This window comes from Anabas testudineus, chromosome 23 (assembly GCF_900324465.2).
Source record: "Anabas testudineus chromosome 23, fAnaTes1.2, whole genome shotgun sequence".
NCBI lineage: Eukaryota > Metazoa > Chordata > Actinopteri > Anabantiformes > Anabantidae > Anabas > Anabas testudineus.
Window position 1 is genome coordinate 12,695,362 of NC_046631.1, and position 26,359 is coordinate 12,721,720.

Below are 26,359 nucleotides of genomic sequence, written 5' to 3' on the forward strand. Positions count from 1 at the left end.
ATCGACAGAGGTGTAAAACTGTGTGTGTGAACACATTTTGAAATTTATTTGTGGACGTGCTCTAAGATCTCAGCAACCTTACACAATACCTAAAGTGACTTTTGTAAATTGCTTAATTGTCAAACATTAACATCTATAGTGATACAAAACAGGAAAAAATGAAAATCCTCATATTTAAGAAGGTAGGACAAGTAAATATTAATATAATAAAAAAGTTTCATTCATTCACTAAAAAAAAAAAAAAAACATCCTTAGATACTTTATCTTTTCTCTGACATTATATCTACACAGCTGCAGTCTTTGTGTTTCTATAAAACATTACATTAATCCAACACAGGGCAACTTGACAGTTTCAATACTGATGCGTGTGCCTGAGATGGCAAACAGGGGACCAGCAGGGGGCGCCACATGCTTTTAACACATCAATTTTCTCATTTTGCACTTCACCTTCACAAGGACTCCCTCCTTCAGAATAAATATATTTCAAAAAACACCCTTCTACTTACGTCTTTCGATAGTATCACACATTAAATCTTTACGATTAAACTGTCTCAGATAAGATTAAAGCATAAAACCTTCCATACCTGTAGGCTGAATTATAACTGTTCTGGAAAGTGTCATGTGGAGGTCATGAACGGGGATGGGGGCGATATTTATAGCTTTTGTCAGTGTGAATTGGTGGAAGAAATTAGGTTCTTTAATTCTCGGTGACTGCCACAGGGGAGGCAGAGCAAATCAATCGTCGCCATCAGTGGTCCAGATTGATCCTCTGTGTGGGGTCAGACCACAATGCTCCATCTCACACCTCTACAGAGGGGCTACTGGGACCAATCGCTGCTCAAGAGACTAATACTGTGTTGGACACACAGTGACAGGCTGTGTGTGTGTGTGTCACCATCTGATTTGATGTATTGGGGATGCAGCCTGACTGTAGATTAACAGTGAGGTGTAAAGATTCAAAGTATTAACAGCGTTCTTTCTTTTTCCTCAGCTGAGAGTCAACTGAGAAAATGTGATCTCTCAGTCGACTGTATGACAGAAAGAGGAGGGATCAGAGGGGGGAGAGAGAGAGAGAACACACTTCTCAAAACAGAAATGTGAGTCTAACAGAGAGAGAGAGAGAGAGAGAGAGAGAGAGAGAGAGAGAGAGAGAGAGAGAGAGAGAGAGAGATCCAAGGACAGACGGCACTGAGGGGAGGGGAAAGCACACACTCTCAGTCACACCTACCACACGGTCTCATACAGCCTGGGTAAGAGACAGAACAGATCTTGTCATTTAGAGGAAGATGCATATGCACATGAGAGGTGCATCCAGGACAGGACAATAGCTCCTAAAGCTGCTGAGACGAATACATGCCAAGGACTACAAACACAGAGAGAGAGAGAGAGAGAGAGAGAGAGCACAGCGAGCCCAGAGGGAAGAACAGCAGCATATCACAGAGGGCAAAACCGGGTGGAAGAGACAACATTTGCATTACATTTCTGTTGCTAAGGACCTTAAATAGGACCTAAACCGCAACCCTAAGAAGCTGCCTTGTGGGGTTTCTCTTCCTCTGTGCACACCAACATCCACTGCTGTCTGCAGAAAGCTCCCAGTGCTGCTGCTGCTGTGAGGCTACAGTGTCCGTGCTTCTGTGGACGGCATCAGGATAGACGGAAAAGAATGAGTGAGGCGAAGAAAGGTGAGCTGGCCATCCGGGATAAAGCCATCCTGCACCAACAGAGGCGTCTGAAGCAGGCCACCCAGTTCACACACAAGGACTCAGCTGACCTCCTGCCCCTGGATGGGCTGAAGAGACTGGGCACGTCCAAAGACTTGGTGAGTGGACTTTAAGAGAATCGAAACAGGCACTTGAGACAATCTGCTGATAATTTCCTTGATTGAAGAGGCTGTTATGTGTGTTGCCAGGAGATTAGTGGCTGTTTGATTGGAAGAAGGTAACAAAATAGTGCAGCATTCAATGTCTGACAACATTTAAAAGAAAGTGTCCAATGTGTTAAAATCTTTTTTATTCTATAATAATATCAGATTCATAGTGAACTATAGAAAAAAAAGAAGATTCATTCTTCTTTCTTGTCCAAACCTGGCTCCTACATTACCCACAATTCAACTGTTGGCAATTCATTTGGAGATTGCTAATGTTATGCTAGCACTGTAGCTGCTGATCTAATCTCAAGCTTTTGTAGTTGATGTCTCACCAACCATTCAGACATTAGTTCTTCTTAAGAGCTGTAAAAACACTGAAGTGTAAAACTGAGTTCACCTTTAATCACCTCACTGTTACTTCGTCTGCCAACTTTCCTGTTGCTGTTGGTACAACTGCTGCTTGTTCTATTGATTATTCTATAATCTGCTGAGTTCTGTCTACGAACTGTCAGAAAATAGTACAAACAACAGCCAAATGACAAAAAACAGAGAAAACTGATTAGTCCAGTGTCATGTGCTTCATGAACCTGCTTGACTCCTATACCCTGGCTTTGACCACCATCTGCAGCATTATCCTCCTCTATTTGTTGTATTGCCCTAAAATGCAGCCTTGAAAAGCAAATTCAACATTCAAAGAGACATGAAGACAGAGAGTCCTCCTCTCTGCACAGAGGATTTACCGCCATACATTTTTGGGTTGACGAGTCCTGCAAGTGAAGTAGGACGTGTCCGACCTCATCACTTCCTCTTCCTCCAGAAGTATAATCTGAAGCCGTTATAAACACTCTTGAGGAACTCCCCGAGACAATCAGAACGATTTCTTAGCCACCTCTCCCCTCCGCTGACACAGTTCCCAGAGTCCCCGGAGCTCTCTGACAACCTCAACACAATCACTGTGGCACTGGGAAGCAGCTCTGTGCTCTGTGAACATCACACTGTGATGCAGTCATGTCTGCCAAATTTTAATACCTAGAAAAACACTGCATCCCCGGCTCTCCTTCTTTGACTGGGTTACATTATTTGTAATCTAATGAGAGGTATATTTCTCCGTCTTATTTCACCCTGTGCTCCTGAGGTAACATCATTTTTAAATTAGGGGAAAAGCTGGTGTTTGTATTTCTGTTTTTTTTTTTGAATAGACTGGAATGAAAGTGAGTTCACACATTCCTGTTCCTCAGAGGATGAATCCTACTGACTCTGATCACCCCCCCAACTCTTCCACTAACACCACATATTTGACATTTTCTTTCTCAGCACTTACTGGATGCATTGTCCAAATCTTTGATGCTCATTGGGAGCTTTTTGAGCAAACTGATGTTAGCATTTAGCTCACAGACAGACAGCTAACATGGCTTGGTCTTGTTTTACCAGTTGTTCTAAAAATGTGAAACACATTCTTGATTTTCCTGTTGATACTGAGACGTTCATCAGCTTTCCTTCATATAACCACGCTAAGTGAATGGCATGTACCTGCTCTCCATGTTTTCTGTTAATAATAAATGTTACTATGTTAGTGAGTACTTTTACTAAAGTAAGTAAATGATCTAGTACTACTTCCTCCACTGTGACCGTTATGATTCCCTAATATTTGTCAGAGTCAGTGAGTTTAATGTAGAACATCAACATCTCCTGCAGGGGTCTGAAAACCCTCTTATCTTAACCAATTATCTTCTGCTTGATGACAGAAAGAAGCTCGTCTCAATAGTTATCAAAAACACAATCTATGCTGCAGACACGGCCACGGGGAGCACAGTGCAATTTACAAGGCATCAATAACCAGTGATTTTCACTGTTGAAACAGCTTCAGGAACTGAGGGAGGAGTGGGAATTTGTCTTTATGACTTGTCAGCTGGCAGCAGCCCCAACATCCACGTTCTGAATAGACACAGTTAGACTAAGAGAAACGAACGCATGATGTATTTCTGCCGTGGCTCCTGTAGCAAAACTTTACAGACAAAAGATGAGATCATCAAAGTCTTTCAGATCCATTTGCTTGTCCACAGGCTGTAGCTGATGGATTTAGCCTAGATGAATGTCTTTGTTAATTCAGAATTAGCTGAATTTTAGTCATTTAAAGTATTTAATAACAATTTCTAAAGCAAAAAATAGCAAACTCTCACTGGCTAAAGCTGGTTTAGGAGACCTGACTACTTACTAGACCGTCCTTCCCATTCCTGTTGAAATGATGTCTCAGGAACATCTTCAGAGGATCAAGCATCCAATTGGACAGAAGGATGAACTGATCCATTCTCATCAAATTCATAATGAATAATGAAAAACAGGTGAACAGTCGTATAAACTACATCTTCTAAACGAATCACTCAGTAGGATCAACCCCTCTCTAAACCTTCTTCAGCAACAACTGACCATTATCACCTTCATGAGGGACGATCTATTGCAGCACTGCTGTATTACTGCTGTGTACTTTTGGCATTTTTGTTTGTGCCCACCAGCCCTTCTAAAGCTCATCTATTAATATGCAGACTATTTATATTCATAGCATCAATAGCTTCCATTAGTGATTGCCAAATGTCAAATTATTCCTTCAGACTTTCAAATTAACGGTCTGCTGTAGCACCCTAATTTTAAAATAAGCCCTATTTCTGCACAGTTATTGGTTTTATGCTTTTTTGGTAGAGCCTGAGTCACATACAGACATTTTAGTTGTAACCTTCTGTCCTTGTCTCCCTCTTAAATTCTGCTAGCCGGCCTGTCCAGTGTGTAATTCAGCAGCAGAGTCTGTTACGTAAGAGTGAATTTGTTTTGCTGCTCTTTAGCCGGAGGTCCTCTCACTCTCAGCAGCAGCAGCAGCAGCAGTAGCAGCACAATCACTCCAGCCATGTTGTGCTGCAGAGTGAGAGAAGCGCTGAGCATGAAAAGGGCAAAATGCACCGCTTCAATCCAAGAGCGATGGAGGGGAAAGAAAGGGACGAGTGGAGATGAGGTCAGGGAGGACGCACGGTTGAGTAGGGCTGGTCTATGTAACACAGTGTATGGCTTGGAGTAGATATATAGGTGAAAAATATAAGAAGAGTAAACTAAAATGAGAGAATACAGTATGAGTTGGGGGGGAGGTTTGGAAATATGCTGACCCTGAGGTCAGCACGGGTCTTTTTGTGTAACCAATGAGTAACATCAGCGTTTTTTACTGTGCACACTCAACATTTACTTCCCAAACTTCCCCAAAATTAGATGATGCAGATAAATAAACATAGTTAAAGCAGCAATGTCAATCTATTCTATAAATTCTAAAGGGCAATGCCACCATTTTTGTGTTGATGTTTCCTTCAAATGTTGAATTTTTTTCATTGATATAGTCCTTGAACATTCTCATTCCTCTACATAGAACTACTTCGATACCTGAAGTACATTTTGCTCATCATACTTTTACAAGATTTGGAATGCAGGACTTTAAACCGTGTTCTATAAAATCATAGTATTACTACTTTAAGGTGCATAAATACTTCTTTCACTACTGCCCCAACCCATGCTCTGTGTACTTCCCTGTCTGGAGCTTTTAAACACATCAAATGATCCTTATTTGACTCAGCACAGTTCACACGGTTGCTCTGGAACTGCAGATGTTATTTTGATCACATGGATGACATCTCAACCACATTAACTGAATTTAACAGTTTATTCTTGAGCTTGGAAGCATGCAATCCCAATTTAAAGTTGCACTGATTTGATTTTATCTGCTCAGATGTGCAGTTATCCTTCTGCTTATAAAGAGTGCACAGTATAAAGTAGTTCTATTAAGATTTTTGCTAGAGAGGTATGTAGAGTACTCTGTTTCATATCAGTTCAGTGATGATTAAAATGATCAATATTAGCTAATATGCATGGGTTTCACATATAAAAATGTTTTAATTAAATGTGCATATTGCCTGATGTAAGGTTCACAACAAAAACAATGACCTTTAAAATCTCATAAAATCTCAGCAGTCTAGTTTTTCTGCACACACCTCATCTGCTGCTGCTGCAAAGCCCCTCTCTTATTCTCCATGCAGCTTAGCTGTCCGCTTGCTCATGTTCCTCTCTTACAGATGAGTGAGTCTGAAACCTGTGTGCGTGTGTGTGAAGGCCTGTCTAATCGAGGGACTAGAGTCTCTAGGTAATTCTGAGGATGATCAAAAGCTACAGAACTGGGCACGAATGTAAGACTGTGGTATAGGAGGAACTGATGAAGTGAGCGGTACCTTAGCTGTGGGCTTTAAACACAACTTTCATGTCCAATTTTAGCCAAAACCTCATTTTAGTAATTGCAAAGAGAAGAAACTGTGAGGAGAGGTGTTTTCTCTTCCTCTGAAAAGTCACGAATCTATACAGACAGATGGTGAACAGTACATCTCATCCTACAACAGACTTTTATATTCATATGCATCGAGATTCACTCTCTAAGCTTAATTGCTAATTTTCAACATGAGGCAAAGTAGCACTTTGAAGAGAAGAACAAACACAACATGATCACTCAGTGTGATCGTCGGCCTCTCAGGATTTGGCCACTTCCAGCGCTTCTTCCCTCCAAAACAAACCGTGGTAAATCTGTTCAGATCAGGTTTTATTATTAGCTCTGGGACAATTAGATAGAGAGGTTAGCGTGAACCCGTCTCACTCGGTGTCATCTGGAGCCGTGGATGGGGCAGCAACTCTCCCTCAGCTGCTCCCTCAGTGTCGTGGAGGAAGACAGGAGGCTAAAAATACCCGGAAAAATGACAAAAACAACCCCAACAACAACAACAGAGCAGGGAGAACACATGATAGTGAGGAAGCAAGAGAAGAAATGGGAAATGTTTGTTGAGTGTGCCAAGTATAAAATTCACAGAGATGCACACGCACACTAAAGCTGGATGTGGCTTTAGAAGAATAATGAGTTAGGATTTCATAACTGATCTTTCAGTCTAAAAATATCAATAGTCTATAAAATGTCTATAAAATGTCAATAAATGGCTGGTTCCCAGAGTCCAAGTGAGTCTTAAAACTGCACGAAACCCAAAGAATATTAAATGTGCAATGCAATAAAACTTAACCTAAACTAACCTGACTCCGTCCAAAGCTCAAAATGCCTCCATAATTCACTAACTGACACATTTAAACAATGTATATAGTGACCTAATATTACACCATTTGATGTTTTATAACTCCCCAAATCCGTTTCAGTCACTGGTGTATTAGCTGCACATGATCTGTTGTGCTATTTCAACATAAAACGAAAAAGTGTTGAAAAAGAGAATATAAAGTGGAGATGCAGGCGGGCAGCAGATGTTAAGCGGCTGGAGCCCTGGTCGGTGCGACAGGAAGTCAGCCACTGGGGACCTCGATCAGAATGAGAAAGAGGGCATTAGAAAGCTCACGTGACCGGCTGGATGAGAGAGAGGAGCCTGTTGCAGACAGATAATTAGTCCACATAGCAATTAGACTCTAACCACGCTCACAGAGGGAGAAATACAGAGAAATAGAAACTGAAGAAAAGAGACAGAGACGAGGAGGATGTGGAGGATGTGGAGGATGTGGAGTTCTGTCCCACTGGCAGGTTTGAACTGGTTAGTGTTCAGGGGTCACCACAGGACGCACATCAGCTAAATCAGCATCTGACCACGTATGAGAAGACACAAAGGAACACTGTCTGTAAGACAACAGATCAGTCGCAGCTGTACCGACTGTACCGGACTGGACACGGTAAATTCATTTCTGGTAATGTCCCTTTGAAGCATGAAGCATCAATAAGAGTAAATATGGAAGTTAAGCTGCAGAAATGATTAAATGAAAAAGCTTTATATTTGTTTTTAAGTCACAAAATCAAATGCAAAGCCCTCAATCAATAACTTTATGTGGTTCTCAGTACTTTTAATTAACACCAATAAGAATAAAAAAACTGTATCAACAAAACACCAGAGCAGCTTCAACAATGAAAAAAATCTGTGTCAAATCAAATGAAATCTAACTGCAGGTTGCATCTTATATATAAAATAAGGCCTTTGAAACTGTGGGCTATCTTCATTAGATTACAATAAATCTGAAAAGAGGCCACGTGTTTAATGTCAGTTCACATATTCAAATATATGAGGTGAGAAATGTGTTAAATCTTCTGATGTGTCACAAGGGAACAAACCTGTCTCATGTTATGCTTTGAAAGGGACTCTCCACACAGTTCAGAGCAACGTATGTCTGACTTTGTGCTAACAGGGCTTAGCTAAAGGTGGAAATATACTGACAGTGGATCTTGGAAAATGTTAACAGTAATAGATTTTGTGTCTCTCAACGTGTTTTTCCAAGGGGAATCCTCATCTTCCTCGTGTACAAACTACAGATTAGAGGAAAATGTTGTGGCATTCAGCTTGAGCCTGGTTTTGTAGCGTATATACAACATATATATTTACCTACTCACCTACAAATAACTATCACTGTATTACTTTAGTATTTAAAAAATGCTTATCAGGCTACTTCTACAGCTATAAGTGGTATTTTGAAGTGGATTTATAATTGTTTAGTGGTGCGCTGGGATAACGATGTCCTTGAAAGTGTAAGTCGCTCAATCTGTAGTAATTAAAGTCTTTTGCAGTTTTCAACTCTGCAGCCCCACAATTTAAAAACCTCTTCACTATATGAGCATTAAAACACAAATAAAGATCAAGTGCTCTCTGCAAAGTGAAAAACCTTCTCATGACAACTGTAAAAGTGAACTAGGGAACATGTGACTACACCAAACACTGATTTACACCGAAGCTGACAGCAGAGCAGTTGAGACTCGACAGAAACAGATGCAAACCATCAGAAGACCCAAAGAGAGGCACAGTGAGAAAACAGATTCACTTCTTTTTCCAGTTCAGTTTGATGAGATCGAAAACATCTCTACAAGGAAGAATCCTTTAGACAATCAAACTCTCTGGATTCTCTTCCCTCCTTCTCACACCCTGCCTACTAATAAAAACACTGTGGTACGCCACCAGACTTGTTAAGCACCTTCATTAAAATAACATGTCCCATGCTTTTGCTGATTCACAGCAAATGCTAATAAATCTTGACCTTTCACTCTCTGCGCTGCCTTCAACAAGCTGTGTGTTGCATATTTGTAAAAGAGGATAATTACTGTTAAAATATGTGAGTGCTCAGGTGAGAAAGAGGTCAATTGACTACAATATGATGTAGAATACTGTAATAACTAACAAGTGCAGATGAGAGGAAGAGGCCAGTGTTGTGAGCATAATAGAATTATAGAGCTCAGCATGAAGTCTCCTATTAGAAGAACTCCTGCAGAGAAAAAGGGGTGAGGAGAAAATTACTGTTATGGTTAGGATAACTCTTGTATTCTTGAATGTAATCAATGGAAAGCAGAAATATTAAAATGAAAGACAAAAGAAGAGAGTGGGTGGAAGGAAAACAGAAAGAGTGATGTGGAAAGACAAGGAAAGAGCAATGACACAGTGGGAAAGGAGAGGAAAATAATGAAAGTTAATGAAAAGAAAAAAGAAGTTGAGGAGAGGAAACAAAAGGAAATGAAAGGTAATAGAAGTAAGGAGTAAGTAAAGGGAGTGAAAGGAAAGAAGGAAGTGGAAAAAGTAAAGGAGCAAAAATGAAAGGAAGATAATGGAAAGAAGATCAGAGGAAAAAAAAGAATAGAAGAAAATGTGTTGATGGTGGGAAGTAGAAATGAAATGAAAAATAATAGAATAAAGGGAAACAAGAAAAATAGACACGAAGGAAATTAACTGGGAAAAAGGTTAAGGAGGAAAAAACAAGAAAGTGTTGAAGAGGAACGTGACAGAAAAGAATCGAAGGCAATGGAAGGCATTATAATAGCAGAGAAGAACGAGGAAAGTGGAAATGGAAGGAAAGAAGAAAGATTAAAATGAACAGAGAACAGAAAAGGTAGAAAAATAATAAAGGCAAATTTGAGATAAAGAAACGAGGAGAGAAGAACAGAATATGAAAGGTGAAGGGAAGGAGGAGAGATGCAAAGAGGAGGAGAGGCCATCATCACTGTCTGTTTATAACTCTGCTAAACACAGCTCAGCCACAGCTGGAGCTCAGGGAAGGAGGAATGGGCTAAATCGAACTCAGTGACAGGGTGGTGATTACTAGTTTGAAGTGTTTTGTTGTTGGCAATTGTTTTGCAGCTTGGCAGGGAAGCATAGTGGATTTAGGAGAGGGCATATGAATAGAAAAGAATCTACTCTAGAAATCGAATGTCTTAGAGTCAAGTTAAGAATATACGGTGTCAGTCGATTGGACAGTGGTGGATTGTTTCTCTTCTCCATGCTTGTCTTCATTCAAATTCTCGTCAGCAATACTTTAACATGGTAATCAGTGCAGAACAGCAACTAGTGACCATTAATGAGGAAATAAACAGGGAAGGGAATAGTAGGCTCTATCTTTTCTATCCAATCTCTTAATGGAGGTCTGACCATCACAACTGCTGGATAGAGATCCTTTACAAGTCTTTTATCTCGATTCATGCTCTAAGAAATGAGAAATCCTCTCCACATGTCCCATAATGACTGATGTCATTATGTGATGACTGATGTGAGTCAAAGGTCATTTGCACATAATGACCCAGAAGGAAAATCACTGCCATCATTTATAATAACGGTATCATCAACAGCCACGTTTAAAGGATTGTCTTCTCCGCTGTGAAGCAGAGAGACAAATCAATTTCTATAAAGTGTCAGAGAGCAGGCACAGCAGCTTGTTGATTGTATTAGGAAAGAGAAGGAGGGTGGCAGCAGGGTGCCTACAACCGAACGTGGACATCCAAGCCTGTCTGACAGAGCAACACAAAGTGTTAGAGGTGGTTGGCTGATGGGAAAATACCCATTCAGCCTGGCTTTCATAAAGAGGCTTTAAGTGCAACTTTATGAGTCTAATGATGCCAGTGTTTGTTGGTAAGGTGGTAATTTGTACTGATACTAGTGTGATATTTCAAAATCTTGACTGACAAACTGTTCAAAATGCTCCCTACAGGATACTGTACATTGACAATAGTGCTAACACGCTAATATCATGCTATCATATTTGACTATAACCGCTTTCTTCAAATGTGCAGTAACTCATTTTGAGGCCACTTGAGTGCAGTGGAAACAAGCTGACCTTAGGAAGCTAGAGAACATTTCACAAACTAAACATATCATACATGCAAGACATAGAATAACTAACACACGACGTGATCCCGTTCTCCTGCTTTCAGCTCTGTTTTAGTCTCCACCGACTCCCGAGGGAAGTACCTGGCACTTCAGTTGCTCATGCATCAGCTAGCTGCTACATGTGTCAGTCTGGTGTTGGATGCAGGTACTGGCCACTGGTTTTTTAGGGCTTTTGGTCTAAAACAACTAGCAAAGATGAGCAAGTCAGAAAAACCAAAACAATCCTGAAAGATGCAATAAAGAGGCGAGCAGACCTGCAGAATTGGATAATAATTTTGTCTTTTACATAAAGAAGTAAAATAACCCAATTTGATTAAATCCACTGAGTTCTGGTAGATCTAATTGTGGTCTAGTTGTGTTAGTAAATGTTATTCTTGATAAAAGACAATATGCTATGCATAATGACAGAAAAACCTTAAGAGCACAGCAAATGTTTTGTGTTTTCTCAGTGCATCGACTCTGCCGGTGCTATGTGACCTGCTCTTTAGTTCAGAGTCTGCACCCAGAGTCTCCACTGGTTGAACAGCAATGTGATTACGGAGGAACAGGCAGCTTCAATATAATTTACTTTTCATATGATCCAGAAAGAACAGCCAGTCACTGGCCAAATGTTGTTTTGAAACAGTGGATGTCTGGCATTAATCAAAATCAACATCGAGTGTGTATTCAGACAATAACAGTCTGAAATAGTGTGGACATTTTAAGTGCTTTGTACCTCGAATCTACAAGGTGTGCAACTGCTTTGTCTTCTGAAATAAAGTCATATGGATCCTGGAGGAAAGAAAAGTGCAGTGCAGAAATTCTTTTATGTGCTGCAGATGAAAGTGTTATCATATTGCTTGAATTAGCTTACATGACATGATAATGTGACCTTCATTTCACCTAGTTTGAAAAGCTATTTTTCCACCAAAGCTAAAATTAGAAATTTAGTCAGTTCCACAGCTTTCAGCGACTTTAAGAGAGAATTATTTTGTTTCTCATGTCTCCAGCAACCTCACAGCATTGTCCAGCGACGCCTGCTGGAGGGAAACATCACCCGCCTGCGAGGGGAGGCCCGGGACCCCAGCACCAGGGTTCGCTCCCCACTGGCTGACACTAAGGACGGACCCACTGACACCGAGGAGAGGAGCGAGAGCACAGCTGACGACTCCACAGAGGAGAGGGAGTCTCTGGAGGAAAGCGAGAGGAGTCTACGGTCGGATGAAGAGGACGACAGCAGCGAAGCCGGAGCCAGACAGACAGCTGAGAAGTCCGAGGGTACGGAGAGCTCGAGCTTCCTCACAGCTCTGGTTGTTCAGTGCAAGGTACTGCACCCCATGAATTATGACAGTCCGTCTTCATCACATTCACTGCTTTGACACTCTCCACTACTGCATAACAACTGAAAACAAGAGACGGTACAAAGACAGCACCATCCTGCTCTCATGACTCATCATTTAAAGCCTACTCTTCATTTATTCTGCTTTTACAACAAATCAAAAGCTTGGCAAGAGCCAGCAGCTGTCTGATTGAATCAGACAAACAGATATCTGAGTCATGGTGACAAGTCCAACTTGGTTAATATGTCCACACGGGGCTCGAGATTTATTAAATGCATATTTAAGGGGGTGACAAATACACAGGGTCTTTAAATAAACGAAGTGAGAGAGAATAACAATTGCCTGAAACTAAAACATGCTGCGTTTAACTCCTATGGAAGTGACGGCCTAGTTTTATACACAGTACTTGCTTTGGTCCTTGTACTGTAGCCATGAAACGTATCTGCTAAATTAATCTTATTGCTAATGCAGTTGCTGCCTCTCATAAAGATAAGTGAGATCTTTTTTTTATATTCATGAATGTTCAGCCTGTTGGTTGCACAGTTATCTCAAAGATTATTTCAATGTCAAGGCTAATAAAATTATACACAATCATTTTGGTCGAAGGTCAAGATATAAATATGAGAGGGAAATTGAGAATTTCAGTTTTTATGTGGTTTTAATCCTCAACACTTCAAATAACAAGGACAATAATAGTTACTGTATCATACTAATCAAACTGAGTGAGCATTGAGGACAAGAGTTCAGATAAGAGACATTCTAGTAATTTAGTATTTAGCATTAACATACAAGATACAGATACACTTTGGCATTGGGTTGGGCTCAATCAGAACCTGTAAGAAGTGTTTATGAATGTATCCAGGCTGGTGGAATACAAAGCCAGCCATCCCAGAGGTGGGACACGTGTTGTTAGGAGGTTTCAGAAGGTATCCATCCAACACTGGTCCCTTAGAGTCTATTATTTCCACATTGCAACTCAGTAGTGCTTTTGTTAGACCTTTGGTGTCTGGTAAACCTACTTCTGAATACCAGGCTTTCTGTTTAAAACGTTATAAGCCCAATGGAAGACACTGTAAAACTGTTAACCACACGTGCGGACATTTTGGATATGTGCTACTCCAAAGAGAGGCTGTTTAAGGACTCAAAACGCATAAGATGATGGTGAATTTTAAGCAACCCTTTTAAAGACTACACCATTATGCATGCAGTGATTCAGTCTTCATTCTTTTTCTTGGTCTTTTCTTACAGTTAGTCTTGAACACATTAAGCATTAATGCTTGTCTGGTTTCACATGGAGATGCTCCTGCTGGTGCCCCATCTAACGCACTCAACACTACACTGACTAATATATGCAAAAAGGTCTCACAAAATACAAACTAATGATTCAGCCCATCCTCAGCATCATGTCTTGCCACCATTTTAGTGTGTTGCATCGTGTTTATGGTGGTTCAGGGCGAAGAACACAAAGTTGGACTGCTGTTTAAAGTATGCACCAGAGCCGTTATGAATCCTATACGAGTATTTACGATCCGTATCCTCTCTTTTAGTCGATTCAGCACCTTTCCCTGTTACTCATTGTGCTTTAGTGGGTTTTATCATCAACTTATTAAACATCACATGTTAAATAAGTAACATTGAATGTTACTTAACAACTGCACATTCGGCTGCTATTTTTAAACTTCAGGGATTTTTTGCTCTGCCGAGACTGAGACAAAGGAGCAGGTTTGTGGGCCTGCTGATAAGCTGCGAGGACAAAAGGGGCTCAGCTCTCTCTGTACAGTGTGTGAGCGATCAAAACATGCCTCATGGAAACTGAACATGTTTTTTTTCCAAGGGGGGAAATATGCTCTGGTTAAGTGGATAAGGTATTGATTTATGAAGGAGATGACGGAAAGAGGAAGATATACAGACACGTCCTTGGGAAACCGAATGGTGCTGGATAGTAAAATCATGAGTAGACGTTAGAAAATCTCTTAGTATGAAGCAGCAAAAAGGACTTCCAGCACATTTATTGGGGCTGCAACCTACAGCTATTGTTGATAAGTCTTTGATTCTTAGTTTGGTCTATAAACTGTTAGAAGCAAATTGAAAACAGCCCATCACATTTTCCCAGCGCCTATGGTCCTGTCTTGCCTTAAAAACACTCCAAACCCTAAAACATACTGTATCACTTACAGTAACTATGTTCGATTACTAATAAAAACAGGTGACAGGTGAACTTCTTAAAGAATTCTAGGACATCCAGTTGCCACTGAAAAAGCACCTTTGGATAACCCCGACTAGGAAGCTCTACAGATGTTACTTAAACAACTACTGTTGGCCGAAACACAATTACCATTTTTAGAAATCAATTAATTGATTGTGTTATTAACAAATATACCATAAAGTGTCAAAGTTCTGCATTATATATTGGAAAGATATCTAATTTATGCGAGGTCTGATTGAGTGTGGGGGTGGTGTCAGCATGCTGCTTATCTCACATGCATGCAGAGCGGCCATATGTTGAGAATACATTGCTCATTCATCGTTTTTTTCCTGAAGCATGTTCCCATTTATGTACTTGACACGAGAACATGTGCATGTGACATGAGGATGCTGAATAGACAAGAGTTTTCATGAACCACTGCAATCTGACAAGTCTTTGTGACATGAATACACAGGAACTGTCATGTCTGCACAAGTGTGAGTTTTGAATTCTTAAAATAAATCACTTTTTTACACTGCATAATGTATATCTCCGTATTTAGTGTGCAGTTGCTTGGTTGACTAATGACTAAATGTGCACATGTAGTATGACTTGTTAATATTTCATGGTCTAGTAAAGCATTTGAGATTATTAAGTCTGAAAAATCAAAGTGCACTGAAGTATCAGCATCTTGTGAGGAAACACAGTCAGCAACATTAACTTAACAGAACAAAAATAACGTCAGTGATGATTTAGCGATCACTCTTGGCTTCTTTTGTTAGCGTCCTTTTTTTAGCGTTTAGCATTTTGTGAGTTAAACCCCCGACATGTGGATTTGTTCTAAAGAAAGGCGACCATTGGTTTTCAAAAGCTCCCTAGAGGTGTGTTAGGGTCCTGATGTGACTGGTTGTTTCCTCTTCAGACTGAAATGGAAAAACACACTGTGACACCCAAATCCCCCCCCTCTGTCCTCTCCACAGTGCTGCGAGACTGAAGTCAAGGCATCTATCAACACAGGCAGCCAGCATAACCACATCTCCACCTCCTGCTGCCAGAGGCTGGGGTGAGAAACTTGCTGCTCTAAGCTGTAAACACATTCACAACACATATATAATATCAGTACAGATACAAACCAACAATCACTGGTGTGAAGTGTGAAGAACAAGCCTCAGAGAAAGGACAGGAAGGTAGACAACGCAATAGAACGCTGCAGAAGGCGGGTTTTTACCAGATCTTAAACGACCTTAATACATTCAAAGGGCAAATAAATCAGCTCACAGTCTGTGCACTGGCTTGGTTGTGAAAGGGGTGTGACATTATGTCCTCACCTCAATATCAGATTACCTCTGAAGGTAACAGGTAAGAAGTGAAAGCTGTTAAAATTAGTGTTTGTCTTTAAAATCCTAGTTATTAAATTCTCATCTGTGCACACATTTTAATACAAACATGAAGCACTTTATCACAGAGCCTCAACGAAAGAGGAACTTCTCTGTCTATACTGAATCAAATGAACTGAAGATATTGATTTTCTGACTGTGTGTGTCTTCCTGTGTTTTGTTAGACTAGTACCCAGTCAGGACAGCTCACCATGTGGTGTGAGCAGCTCGGTGACGGGTCTGCAGCTGCAGCTGGGCAGACAGACGGTCCAATGTACAGCTTATGTGAAAGGTAAGAATATTAGATCCTACAACTATAACTATATAAGAGGTGAGGCAGGGAAAGCCGAGGATCCCCAGAGGGCTTTACTGTCTACAGATTTTGAATATCCATATCAAATGTCAAGGAAATCCATCCAATACAATAGATTCTAGCATGGCTAGAATCTCATTGTTTTTAATGTGGCAAACATCTAAATCAAAACAGCGGTGTTGTGCATCAATGCAGCCGCAACCTGGTAGAAAAATACAAGTTCACCTGTGGTGTGAGTTTTGCAGAGATGCTGTTAAAAGAGACTGAGTTGGATGTGTGCTTTTCTCTGTACTTAACATTCAGAGAGTACACTCTACCTCCTGTTAAAGCACCCAGGCAGAAATTACCATTAAATAATAGGACAGCTAGGCAGACAAGAATATGCTACGCAATGATTAGCAACATTTTCAGGCAAATATTTTGATCCTTGCTACTGCAACACAACTGTGCTTTGTCACTCTTTATGTAAGCATTTACATCTGCTGGTTTAATAACACCGACCAGTTCTCCCTTGTTAATTCTCATCACTGTGAACTAGAACATAGAGATTTATGGTATTCTCTGGTGATATGTTGTCATTAATTTCGCTGCTGGTCCAAAGACAAATGCCGACCAAAGTAGGGAAAGTAGAAACTACATCTGCATCATCTGTGACCCTCCATCTCTTGCAGACTCCCAGGGTTTATTTTCGTCACCAAAAAGGTCACTTTCCATTTAAAGACATGTTTTCTCAACTCATTCATCAGTCTCTTTTATGGTTTCTTCTGATTTGGATTCGAAGCTCACTGTGTTTGCTTTTCTTCTTATGTAAGAGATATAAAATAACATTTAATTTAATAAAAGATAAATCCCTTCATGGATGTTTAGATGTTAACACTAGGTGGTTCAATTAATGAAGTGTGGCTAATGTGAGGCCTGATGGGTGCCGAGTCATACATTAAGTGAATAGGACAGAGCATGGATGTACATGACTGACAAAGAGGAAACTTCCTGAATTAGGTTGTGCACATTATGTTTAACCCTAATTTATTTTAATTTATTCGGGACGGCTACTCCTGAACATTCACATCTGGAAGTGGCAGTACAACCACAGTCTGACCTGCTGTCCACTGCAGTGTCTCCACACGGCTCGAGTGTTGCTTTTTCATTTGTGAAAATGTAATTTAAATTTAATCCTGCTGGTTGATTGACTCATTACGTTCTTTCTCACAGGTCGAATTTGCTAGTAGAGAAGAGATGGTTGTTAGGTTGGGAGTCTAACACTGTAAAAGACCTAATGTACAGTGTTTGGCTAAAATATTTGATGTGTTTACTGTTTGCGAATCATTTTTACACGAAAAGGTCCAGTGCTTTTAGTTGCAGTAGTGTTGACTGTCCCATAATGAAGGCTACAGGAATATTCTTAAGTATCATGTTTGTGCTTTGTTTTGCATCTGGCATTTACTAAGAGCTCATGCTGCACTTGTGGTGATTATTATGAAACTACAGTGAAACTACCCCCTCCAAAACTCACTCATTCAAACTACATGTACTGTTTTTACCCGACTAATTTAATCAGACCAGCACCGGTCTTTTTCATTTACATTAGATTCTCACTTTGCTCCATTTGCAGTGCTCATTAACACACTAGGGAATAATTTAGTTGTGCTGATGATTTAACTGGGGCTGCCGTATGCATGTTCAAATAATGGTGCTATTAAATGGGAACTAACGTCATTTTCAAAGTGTAGTTATGAAATTCATTTTTTTTATTCTTTCCCTATGCTCTTATCTTTCAGAGGATGAGGCGTTTGAGCTGTGCCTGGGTCTTCAGACTCTGCTGGAACTTAAAGTAAGGTCCTCCTTTCCTTTGCTAATATTTTCACAGTCTTATTGTGTGCTTTTAATGTGTTTTTACAGAGCCTGCTGCCCGGGATGATCAAATACCTTTAAATATGCAAAAGGCAAGAAGGAATATAAATGCTGGTAGGGAGAGTGAACAAACCAGAGCAAAGGATGGAGGCACAATTTTTTAGAAAGAGATGGTGTTGTTATCTGGAGGAGGGCTCAGTAGTGGGCTGCTTGCTGCTTGCTGTGCAGGTAAAACCCAGATACGAACGAATTGAGGACATTCTGTTATGTGAAATGTTTAATTTCACTTTGAGAAATGCAATTTATATCTGCTGAAAAGATTATCCGACAATGATATCAGCATTGCATATGGTGTGTCTGGTTATTATCTTCCTAAAAATCTAATTAGAGTGAGACCTGCGGGTATGAAAGCAACATTAGCTGTAATTTTGTAAATTAGCCCTTAAGGACTTTGTAATTTAAGAGAAGCATCTTCTCTTCTGCTCCAGATTTGTTTTTCTCTACAAGTTTTCCTAAGTAATGCATTAATTAATTATGATTTATTAATTTCACTAACTGTTGGGCTTAATGTTGTTTAACTATGAAACTGCACAATTACTTTATGCTACTCTTGTTATAGAGACACTGCAGTGTAATCATGTTATAGTTATAAATCCTTTATGAACTAACATTTTTGAATGTTTGAAAGTTAAAGCTGCTCACAAAACTAAGTGTGTGAGCTAAGCTATCACAGCTCTGTTCAGTCTACAGAGCTTTATAATGAGCTCAGCTCACTGTGACTAATTTCTGTACATAGTGGAGCATTTAGCAGCTAATAAGACAAATATTTCTCCTGGGAGGCCACAAATCATGTCCACATATTAAAGATCGGGTAAAGTTAAATCACTGATTTAGTCCTAAACACATTAAACATTATTGCTTAAAACACTGAGACTTTTTTCTATTTATGCCAAGTGCAGTTCAAGCCTGACAACATCAGTACATTTGACTTCCAAATGATTCTAATTATATCTGGAGAATCAGTGAACCGGGCTGTTCTGGCTACAACAAGTAGAAACATTCTTAGAGATCATCCCACAAAAGCTTGTCTATTGAGCAGAGTCTGTTTCCAAAATCCCATAAATAAAATTGCATTAGCATGCAGCCTATTTCTACACTATGTCATGTATATTTATCTGACACCTGTAATTAATTATTTAGTCGACTAATTGCGTCTGTACCCCTCACAGTGCTGCTTGGATCTGAGCAGCCGGGTCCTGAAGCTGCAGGACTGTGACGAGGAGCTGCCCTTTGTGAACCCTTCGACCGGGAGCCAGCACGACACCAACGAGAACCTGTGAGCCCGACTCGACGGCAGCGACCACTTCCTCGAATCTCGACTGGTTGCAGCAACGTGGCGTAATGCCGTTTGTGTCTGGACCATCGGATCACAGTGTCTCTCACTGCCAGAACACAGATGAGAATTCGCTGCAGTCGTTCTTGAGTTTACATCATTGTGTTTGTAGAATTAAGACTTTCACCACCATAATCTTTTCTGTTAAATTAGTTTAGTTTACAGAGCAGATGATCAGTCAGTTAGGAGCTAATCCAATCTCTGTGAGTCGAATCATTCTTTATCATTATATATATTAAACCAATTCCTCTGTTGAGCTGCTTGTATGCACTGATGCTCACGATTAGAATAATCAGCAGTGGATGTAAGTGGAATATTTTGTGATTTGGCTGTAGAAAAAGTACTGTGGACCTTTAAGTTAACTAACAAGACTTCAACTTACATGTTCTTTTGGAATAGTTTTGAATTTTAGGACAAGAATAAGATGAGAGAAGGTTAATACCACTTTCGTGGCACAAATTGCTGAAGTGGGGGCCTCTATAGGGATCAATGGACGTCCCACCTCACAAGTTACAGGATTTAAAGGATCTGCTGCTGGTGCCTTGGTGCCAGATACCAGAGGACGCCTTCAGAGGTTCTGTGAAGTCCAGGCCTCGACATATTGAGGACAATCCTGGCAGGTGGTTTTGATGTTGTGGTTTATGATCCATTACTTTCAGCTACTGCAACATCTAAAGTTCAGGTAGATAGCCAATTCAAGATGTGGATATTTCTCTCAAACAAAACTTAACTTCTATTTTTTCTAATTAGTTTATTGATCTTTCAATCATATGACTAACAAGCACAAATATGACCGGATTCAACAAAGGAGACAGTCAGTAGGTGTTCACTTAGCTTAATAACTTCTGGCTTTACTTATATTTACCATATACTGTAGTTTTAAAGTGGTATTGATCTTCTCAGCATCATCGTATTTCACCAAATGTCAAACTATTCTTTTAAGACATGCCTCATCTAAAAACTGTCGGTACTCAGGATGCCCTCTCAAGTGTTTCAAAGGAAACTTTGAGAAGCCTTGAGGTTTTTTTGAAGTCTTATGTAATTAGGTGTGGATCAGGCTACCTCCTGAAGAGATAAGGATGGGGAATGTAAAAGAGATGTGAGAAAAATACCAATTTCTTAAGTACTTATATTGAGCTTTGTAAAGCCCCTTAGCTTTTTCTTTCCCTATCAAAAGACTGATGTGGTTAAATTTTCCAGGAGCACACTCGCAGTCTGTCGCGATGGCCTAGACTGAATGACAGTAGTTCCCTATAAATCTCTTCTAATGACATAAAGATAGACCAGTCAGCCAAACAGATTTGACTCAGACTCAGCTACAGAAATATCAACACATTCCATCTGCATGACTTTGTGAAGTTCTGCCTTTGTATAAGTCTGCATGTTAATGTACTCGTCTGATTGTGTCGAGTTGAAAGTCAGAAGGGGGCTGGATGTGTGTGTGTGTGTGTGTGTGTGTGTGTTTGTGTGTGTGCATACGCGTTAGGAGTCAAAGCAGAGTTTTCTGCCTTGTTACGGCTCCAATTTCACACGGAAGAAAAAGCTCCTATCTTCCCCAACCGGCCCACCGAGCTCCGGTAGAACAAGCTGCCAAAAGCCGACCCCAGCTGCCTTCCCTCTCCGCCTCTTTCAGGAGATTTTAACTCACTCGGCTGAGGCTGCTCTCTGTGCCAAGGCCCCTCTACGCGCTCATGTTCCTCTTCATTCAGAGGACTGGCCTTCGTTGGCAGATGGTATTCACATTGACACCTCACGTTCGCTGGTTTGCCTGACACAGGAGAACAAAATGAACTGCCCACTACAGTGCCACCTGCCTCTCTTTGTCTCTCTGTGTTTTCATCGTGTGGAGAATCGAGACCTGCCTCAGATGTGCGTACTGAAGGCCATCATGCTCTGCTTTAACAACACCTGAACCGTGCCATGCTTTTGACTGTGCTACAGTATCGATCCATCCGTTTCGTGGGAGTCGTCCACACATAGACTGACAATGTTTGTTTCTTTTTGATGTACTAGTGACCTTCCTATGCTGTATGAGAGGAATTAATGTATGACAGAAATTTATTTTTGGTGTTTCTCTTCTTCTGAACAGTATTTTCTCTGCCTAATAAAATGTGTATTCTGGCTAGCTCTGTTTCTATTCCTAATTTAATACACTGTCACACAGCATAAAGGAGTGATGGGCCTATTTGGAAACGCAGAGCAACATGAAGTGAAATGGCAACCATATAAAATCTCTAATGTCCATCTAGCTGGTTGTGGGAGGACTCCTCTAGAAGACACCCAGAGCAGCTGCTTTGTAGCTTTATTGGACCTTACATTGATTCCCATGCTCTGTACTAGCAAAACATCCCTGTATGTGCCCTTCACTGGTACATCTTGCTATATAAAGAACCAAACAGAGACAGCAGACGTTCCCACAACACCACAGGCTTTGACAGTTGATCCCTCTGACCATTAAAGGCTCCCTCTCACTGTACTGCACTTCTTCCACAGACAGAAGACCGACTCTACCAAACTGATGGAGCAGTAGAAAGGTTTCCTCTCAGCTGTGTTGGTCCTTTCAGTGCACAGACCTAATAATGCTAAATTCATTAGACAATTAATTCATCTACAACTTCACAATCAAAGTCTCAGCTTATGGCTGCATCTTAAATAAGAACATTTGCTGTTTGTTTTCTGTGAATCAATTAAATTTGAATACTTGAACAACACATAAAATAATGATGAAACTTGCTGTTGTGGCTGTAAATAGTGCTAATTCTAGATCTGACTTTTGCTTTTTTTTTCCCTACAGTTCGGGGAATTCATCAGGTCTTATTGGGTTTAAGTGTAACCTCATCCTGAATTACAGCTGCCAGCGACAAGCAGTGGGAAAATAGTTTTGCATGGAAAAACTAATGAGAGCAGATGTCAAACGTAGAGGTGCACAGCTAAAGAAATGTCTAACATAATCACTCACAATAAAAAGACTCATCCACTGCTGACATTTTTATTCAAGGACACATCTGCACTAGATTGGTATTTTATTTCGGGTTTGACGTGGCTGTTTTTCCTACAAACAACTCACTGAATTCATCTTGTCAGTGCTGTCAGCTAATGCTATTTTTTCGTTACGCTCTGTGTGACAGCTCCATGCACCAGTAAGCCAGGGACCATGGGCAAAGAACATCACAGAAACATGAATTTACAAGAAACCTTGTTAGAGAAGATCCCCCTCAAACCTCCCCCTCCCTTGTTTTGAGTCGTTCTGCACACCACATCCTGTTCACACTGCAGCAGGTCACACCTCGAGTAGGAAAGTACCATTAGTTAAGTATTCACACAGACACCAGAGTGACTTTAGGTTTTTCCAGACAACTGCACAGCACATGCTCTGTCTCAAAACCACAAACGGATCTCTTGAAGCACGCCGGTCACTAAAAGAACAAAGAGACCAGGTACGTGTTGACGATCTGAGTTACGTTTAAGGTTACAAGTTCTTGTAACAGTCTGTGTGATACAGGTGTTGCATAAAGCCGCGTGTCTCATCCACTCATAAAGTATGCATGAAGAGGCGCTTCTCATTTGGAGGGCAGATCTTGCAGCAGAGGAGCAACGGCAATCTGCAGCAAAGAATGACTGAAAACACACACGAGATAATGTAACGCAGTGATCTCCCCAGGGGTTTCAGTACACACAAGGTTTTAATTCTCTGAGGTTGCACAGGCATCACAGACGTATAGTGCAGTGCCACCCTTTAATTACATTTATAGATAAGTATTGGCAAACAAGGTGAAGGAGCAGAGCGCGTAATAAAATAACTGAATGTACCTCTTCCTGCTTCCAGCATTGACTACAGAGTCTTGAATAAACAGGTCGTATAGTCACGGGAAGCCTTTAGCCTTTAGCTATCTTTTCAAGGATGTATATTTAAAGCATAAGGCTGTTGAGATTCGATTTGTCTTCTTAATAAATCCTGCAAATATAGGAAAAAGGACAGTCTGGTTTCTGCTAAAGGATTTTCTGTGCGCTGTAGGTTTAGACACTCACAGTGCATTTGTTCTGTCGTGGACTCACACATTTTTTGAATGGTAGAAACTTGGCAACAGGTTTCAATCAAGTGCAAAAGTGCAGTTTACATCTGTGTTTTTAATAGTTTCTGAACAGCGGTGGAGCTAATTTTTATTTCCTATTCCTTACACTACACAAGGAATAGGCACAAAGATGACAAATAATAAGGCCACTCCGTGTATATAATGCAAATCAAATTCTTTAAATATACATTTAGAATTAAAACTTAAATTCTAAAGCTGAAATAAATGAATGCACTACTTAATTTAATGTTCTTGAACCAGTGAGTCTGAAAATAAAAATCTAATAAAAATCAGGTAAGTCTGCATATGACATTCTACTTTGCAGGTACTTTTTGGTTTTCTGCTCTTTTTCACATAATTAGAAGCTGTGAGGTTCGTGTGGGCAGAGGAACTTTGCCTTTGCTACCGACCTTTTGATTTATGCACACAGCCCACTCCTCCATCCAGCCCCTCATCACTGCATGTTTACTCCCACACCAGTAAGACTGTCTGCCACTGAAGTCAAACCACAGAAAAAAAAATAATTTACTTTGTCACCAGAAATAAATGTATCAGTAGAATACTATGCTTCTCTCTATCACTTGCTCCATCTGGTGAAGGGATACAAACTCACACAGTACAGCCCTGCAGGCTTTAATAACTCAGCGGGAATGACCCACTAGTGAGTGAGGTGGAGATGCAGTGAGGGGAATATGGATCAGACCAGGTCCTCTGTGGTGAGGCAGCTCTTATGTAACATCAGTGAGTGGGAGATCCTCCAGAGAGGTTTTCAAAAAAGACTGAAAACATTTAAACTCTTGCATGTAATGACTCACAGGAAAATTAACATGCAAATGAGAAACGTTTATCATTTTAAGCTGCAGGGAACACGATGGATGCTGTGTTCATGTCATGCCGGAGTAAAGGTAGTTACAATTAAATACTACCGAACAGTCAGTCAGTAATTACAACTGGGAAATTTAGATTTTCCCTGTTCCCAGAAGTGTTAATAATAAAAAATAAATCCAACTTAGTTTTGATGCCATTTAGTTTCCTCAAAAATAAAACACGCTCATTAATCTCCTAGTTGTGACTTTGCAGGGCTCCTGGGGAATTCAGGTTATGTACTGTGCATGTAAACATCATATGCTTATTTCAGTAACCTGGGTGAGATCTTGGATAAATTTCCTGCAGACAGTTCAGACAGTGAATCATATACAGGATATGTTCTCCTCACAGCACCTAACACTTCTGTGTTGATATTTTTTTCTGGTGGAGGCTCTGCACGTGCAGTATAGCCCTCATACAAGCTGCTCTGCAATAAAACAACCCCAATAGGTGAACTGATGACAAGTTGTAAGCAATTAATATAGCATGCTAGTGAGCTAACTGCCTCATGCATGTTACCATGTCTACATTAATCTGACATTACAGAAGTTGATAAGAATTCATAATGAAATATTCTGTCACATCCTGAAGTGCTGGACAAGCACAATTTCTGAATTATGCACCGTTTGTGGCTGCGATGGTACAAAGAGGTAAAAGTACATAACAGACAGAAGGCGGTAGGAACGTCTGCAAATACCCTAGCAGATGGTCTTCACAAACACTGCACCCATCACAGCTACAGCTCTACACACTGAGTATCTGTGCAAATGTTCATGCTTTTCTTGTTATGAGCCATAACTGGTTCTGTACATCTCATTCGAGGTTTACTGTTTAAAACACTGTTAGAACTCTTAGACATATCCCTAAAAGCTATTATGTAAAAACTCACACTTGCAGACTACTGTGCATAATAAAGCTTACAGTTAGATTGCAATTCTCTCTGCCTGTGCCGAGATAAACTTGTGCTATTAAAACTGCCTGTTGTGCTGTTCATCATGCAGCTATCCCCCAATGAGCACGAGGGGATGATGAAACGCTGCAGAATTAAATCTGACGAAGACTAAATTGGATGCTGTTAATCAGTAGTGTCAGCCCCCTCAGCGGCTTGGAGCTGTTGATGGAACGTGATGGAGCTTGTGTAAAGCCCCCACCCCACCGCATTTTAGAAGCCGCCAGTCAGGATGAAATCCAGATAACCACCGACCTCGTACTGTGCTACAAGGACCGAGCATGGGAAGTGGGCAAAACCTGAAGTGGGGCAGATTCATGTGACACGCAGGAAGGGTGTTAAGAAATTTAAAGTGACACCTCAGATATGACCTTAATGGACTTCTCTGAGCATCAATGGTTAAAGGAGTACTCAGGTCCTTTAACTAATGTAAAGGATTTTCATTCAAATCCCACTAATTAGTGAGTAAAACAGAGTTATCAGTAACTGTAAATGATTAATTAATCTACTATTAATATCACAGTAGTAACATCTAAGTAGAAGCTCCTGTTGGAGATGTCACTGTATATAACTACTTTACAGTTTGATAATTAAGTATAGGTGTTTCCAACAAGGCAACAGGTCACGACAAGGCTCACAAGATCAATCAGAGCATTTGTGAGACAATTATTATCATTGATTATTGTAGAAGTTTTGTGTCTCAGCATCATTAAAAGACAAAACAACGGCATCAATCTTTTCTCCAAATGCCGAAAAATCGTTACACACACTTACAACGTGCACATGTTTAACAGCCAACAATGGTTGTTCCCTAGCAATTAAGGTGGAAAGTGTTTAACGCTGAAAAACACCAGCTAATTTGGAGGCTTTGTGAGAGACACATCTGTGAAGTCTAGAGAGGAAAAACCTTTTTGTAAGATGTCACAAACCACAGATGGCAAGCAAAGAAACCCAATGAATAAACAC

At 40.4% G+C, this 26,359-nt stretch overlaps 1 protein-coding gene across 1 annotated transcript; it reads left to right on the forward strand.

Moving 5' to 3' along the window:
* Window positions 1-1,124: 1,124 nt before the first annotated feature.
* nrip2 (nuclear receptor interacting protein 2) lies at window positions 1,125-21,622 on the forward strand. The gene is made up of 6 exons (XM_026362925.1): window positions 1,125-1,819; window positions 12,057-12,371; window positions 15,552-15,634; window positions 16,133-16,239; window positions 18,039-18,091; window positions 19,341-21,622. Exons 1-6 carry the CDS (start codon window positions 1,664-1,666, stop codon window positions 19,449-19,451), a joined length of 825 nt encoding a protein of 274 aa, XP_026218710.1. The 5' UTR covers window positions 1,125-1,663; the 3' UTR covers window positions 19,452-21,622.
* The last annotated feature ends 4,737 nt before the right edge of the window (window positions 21,623-26,359 follow it).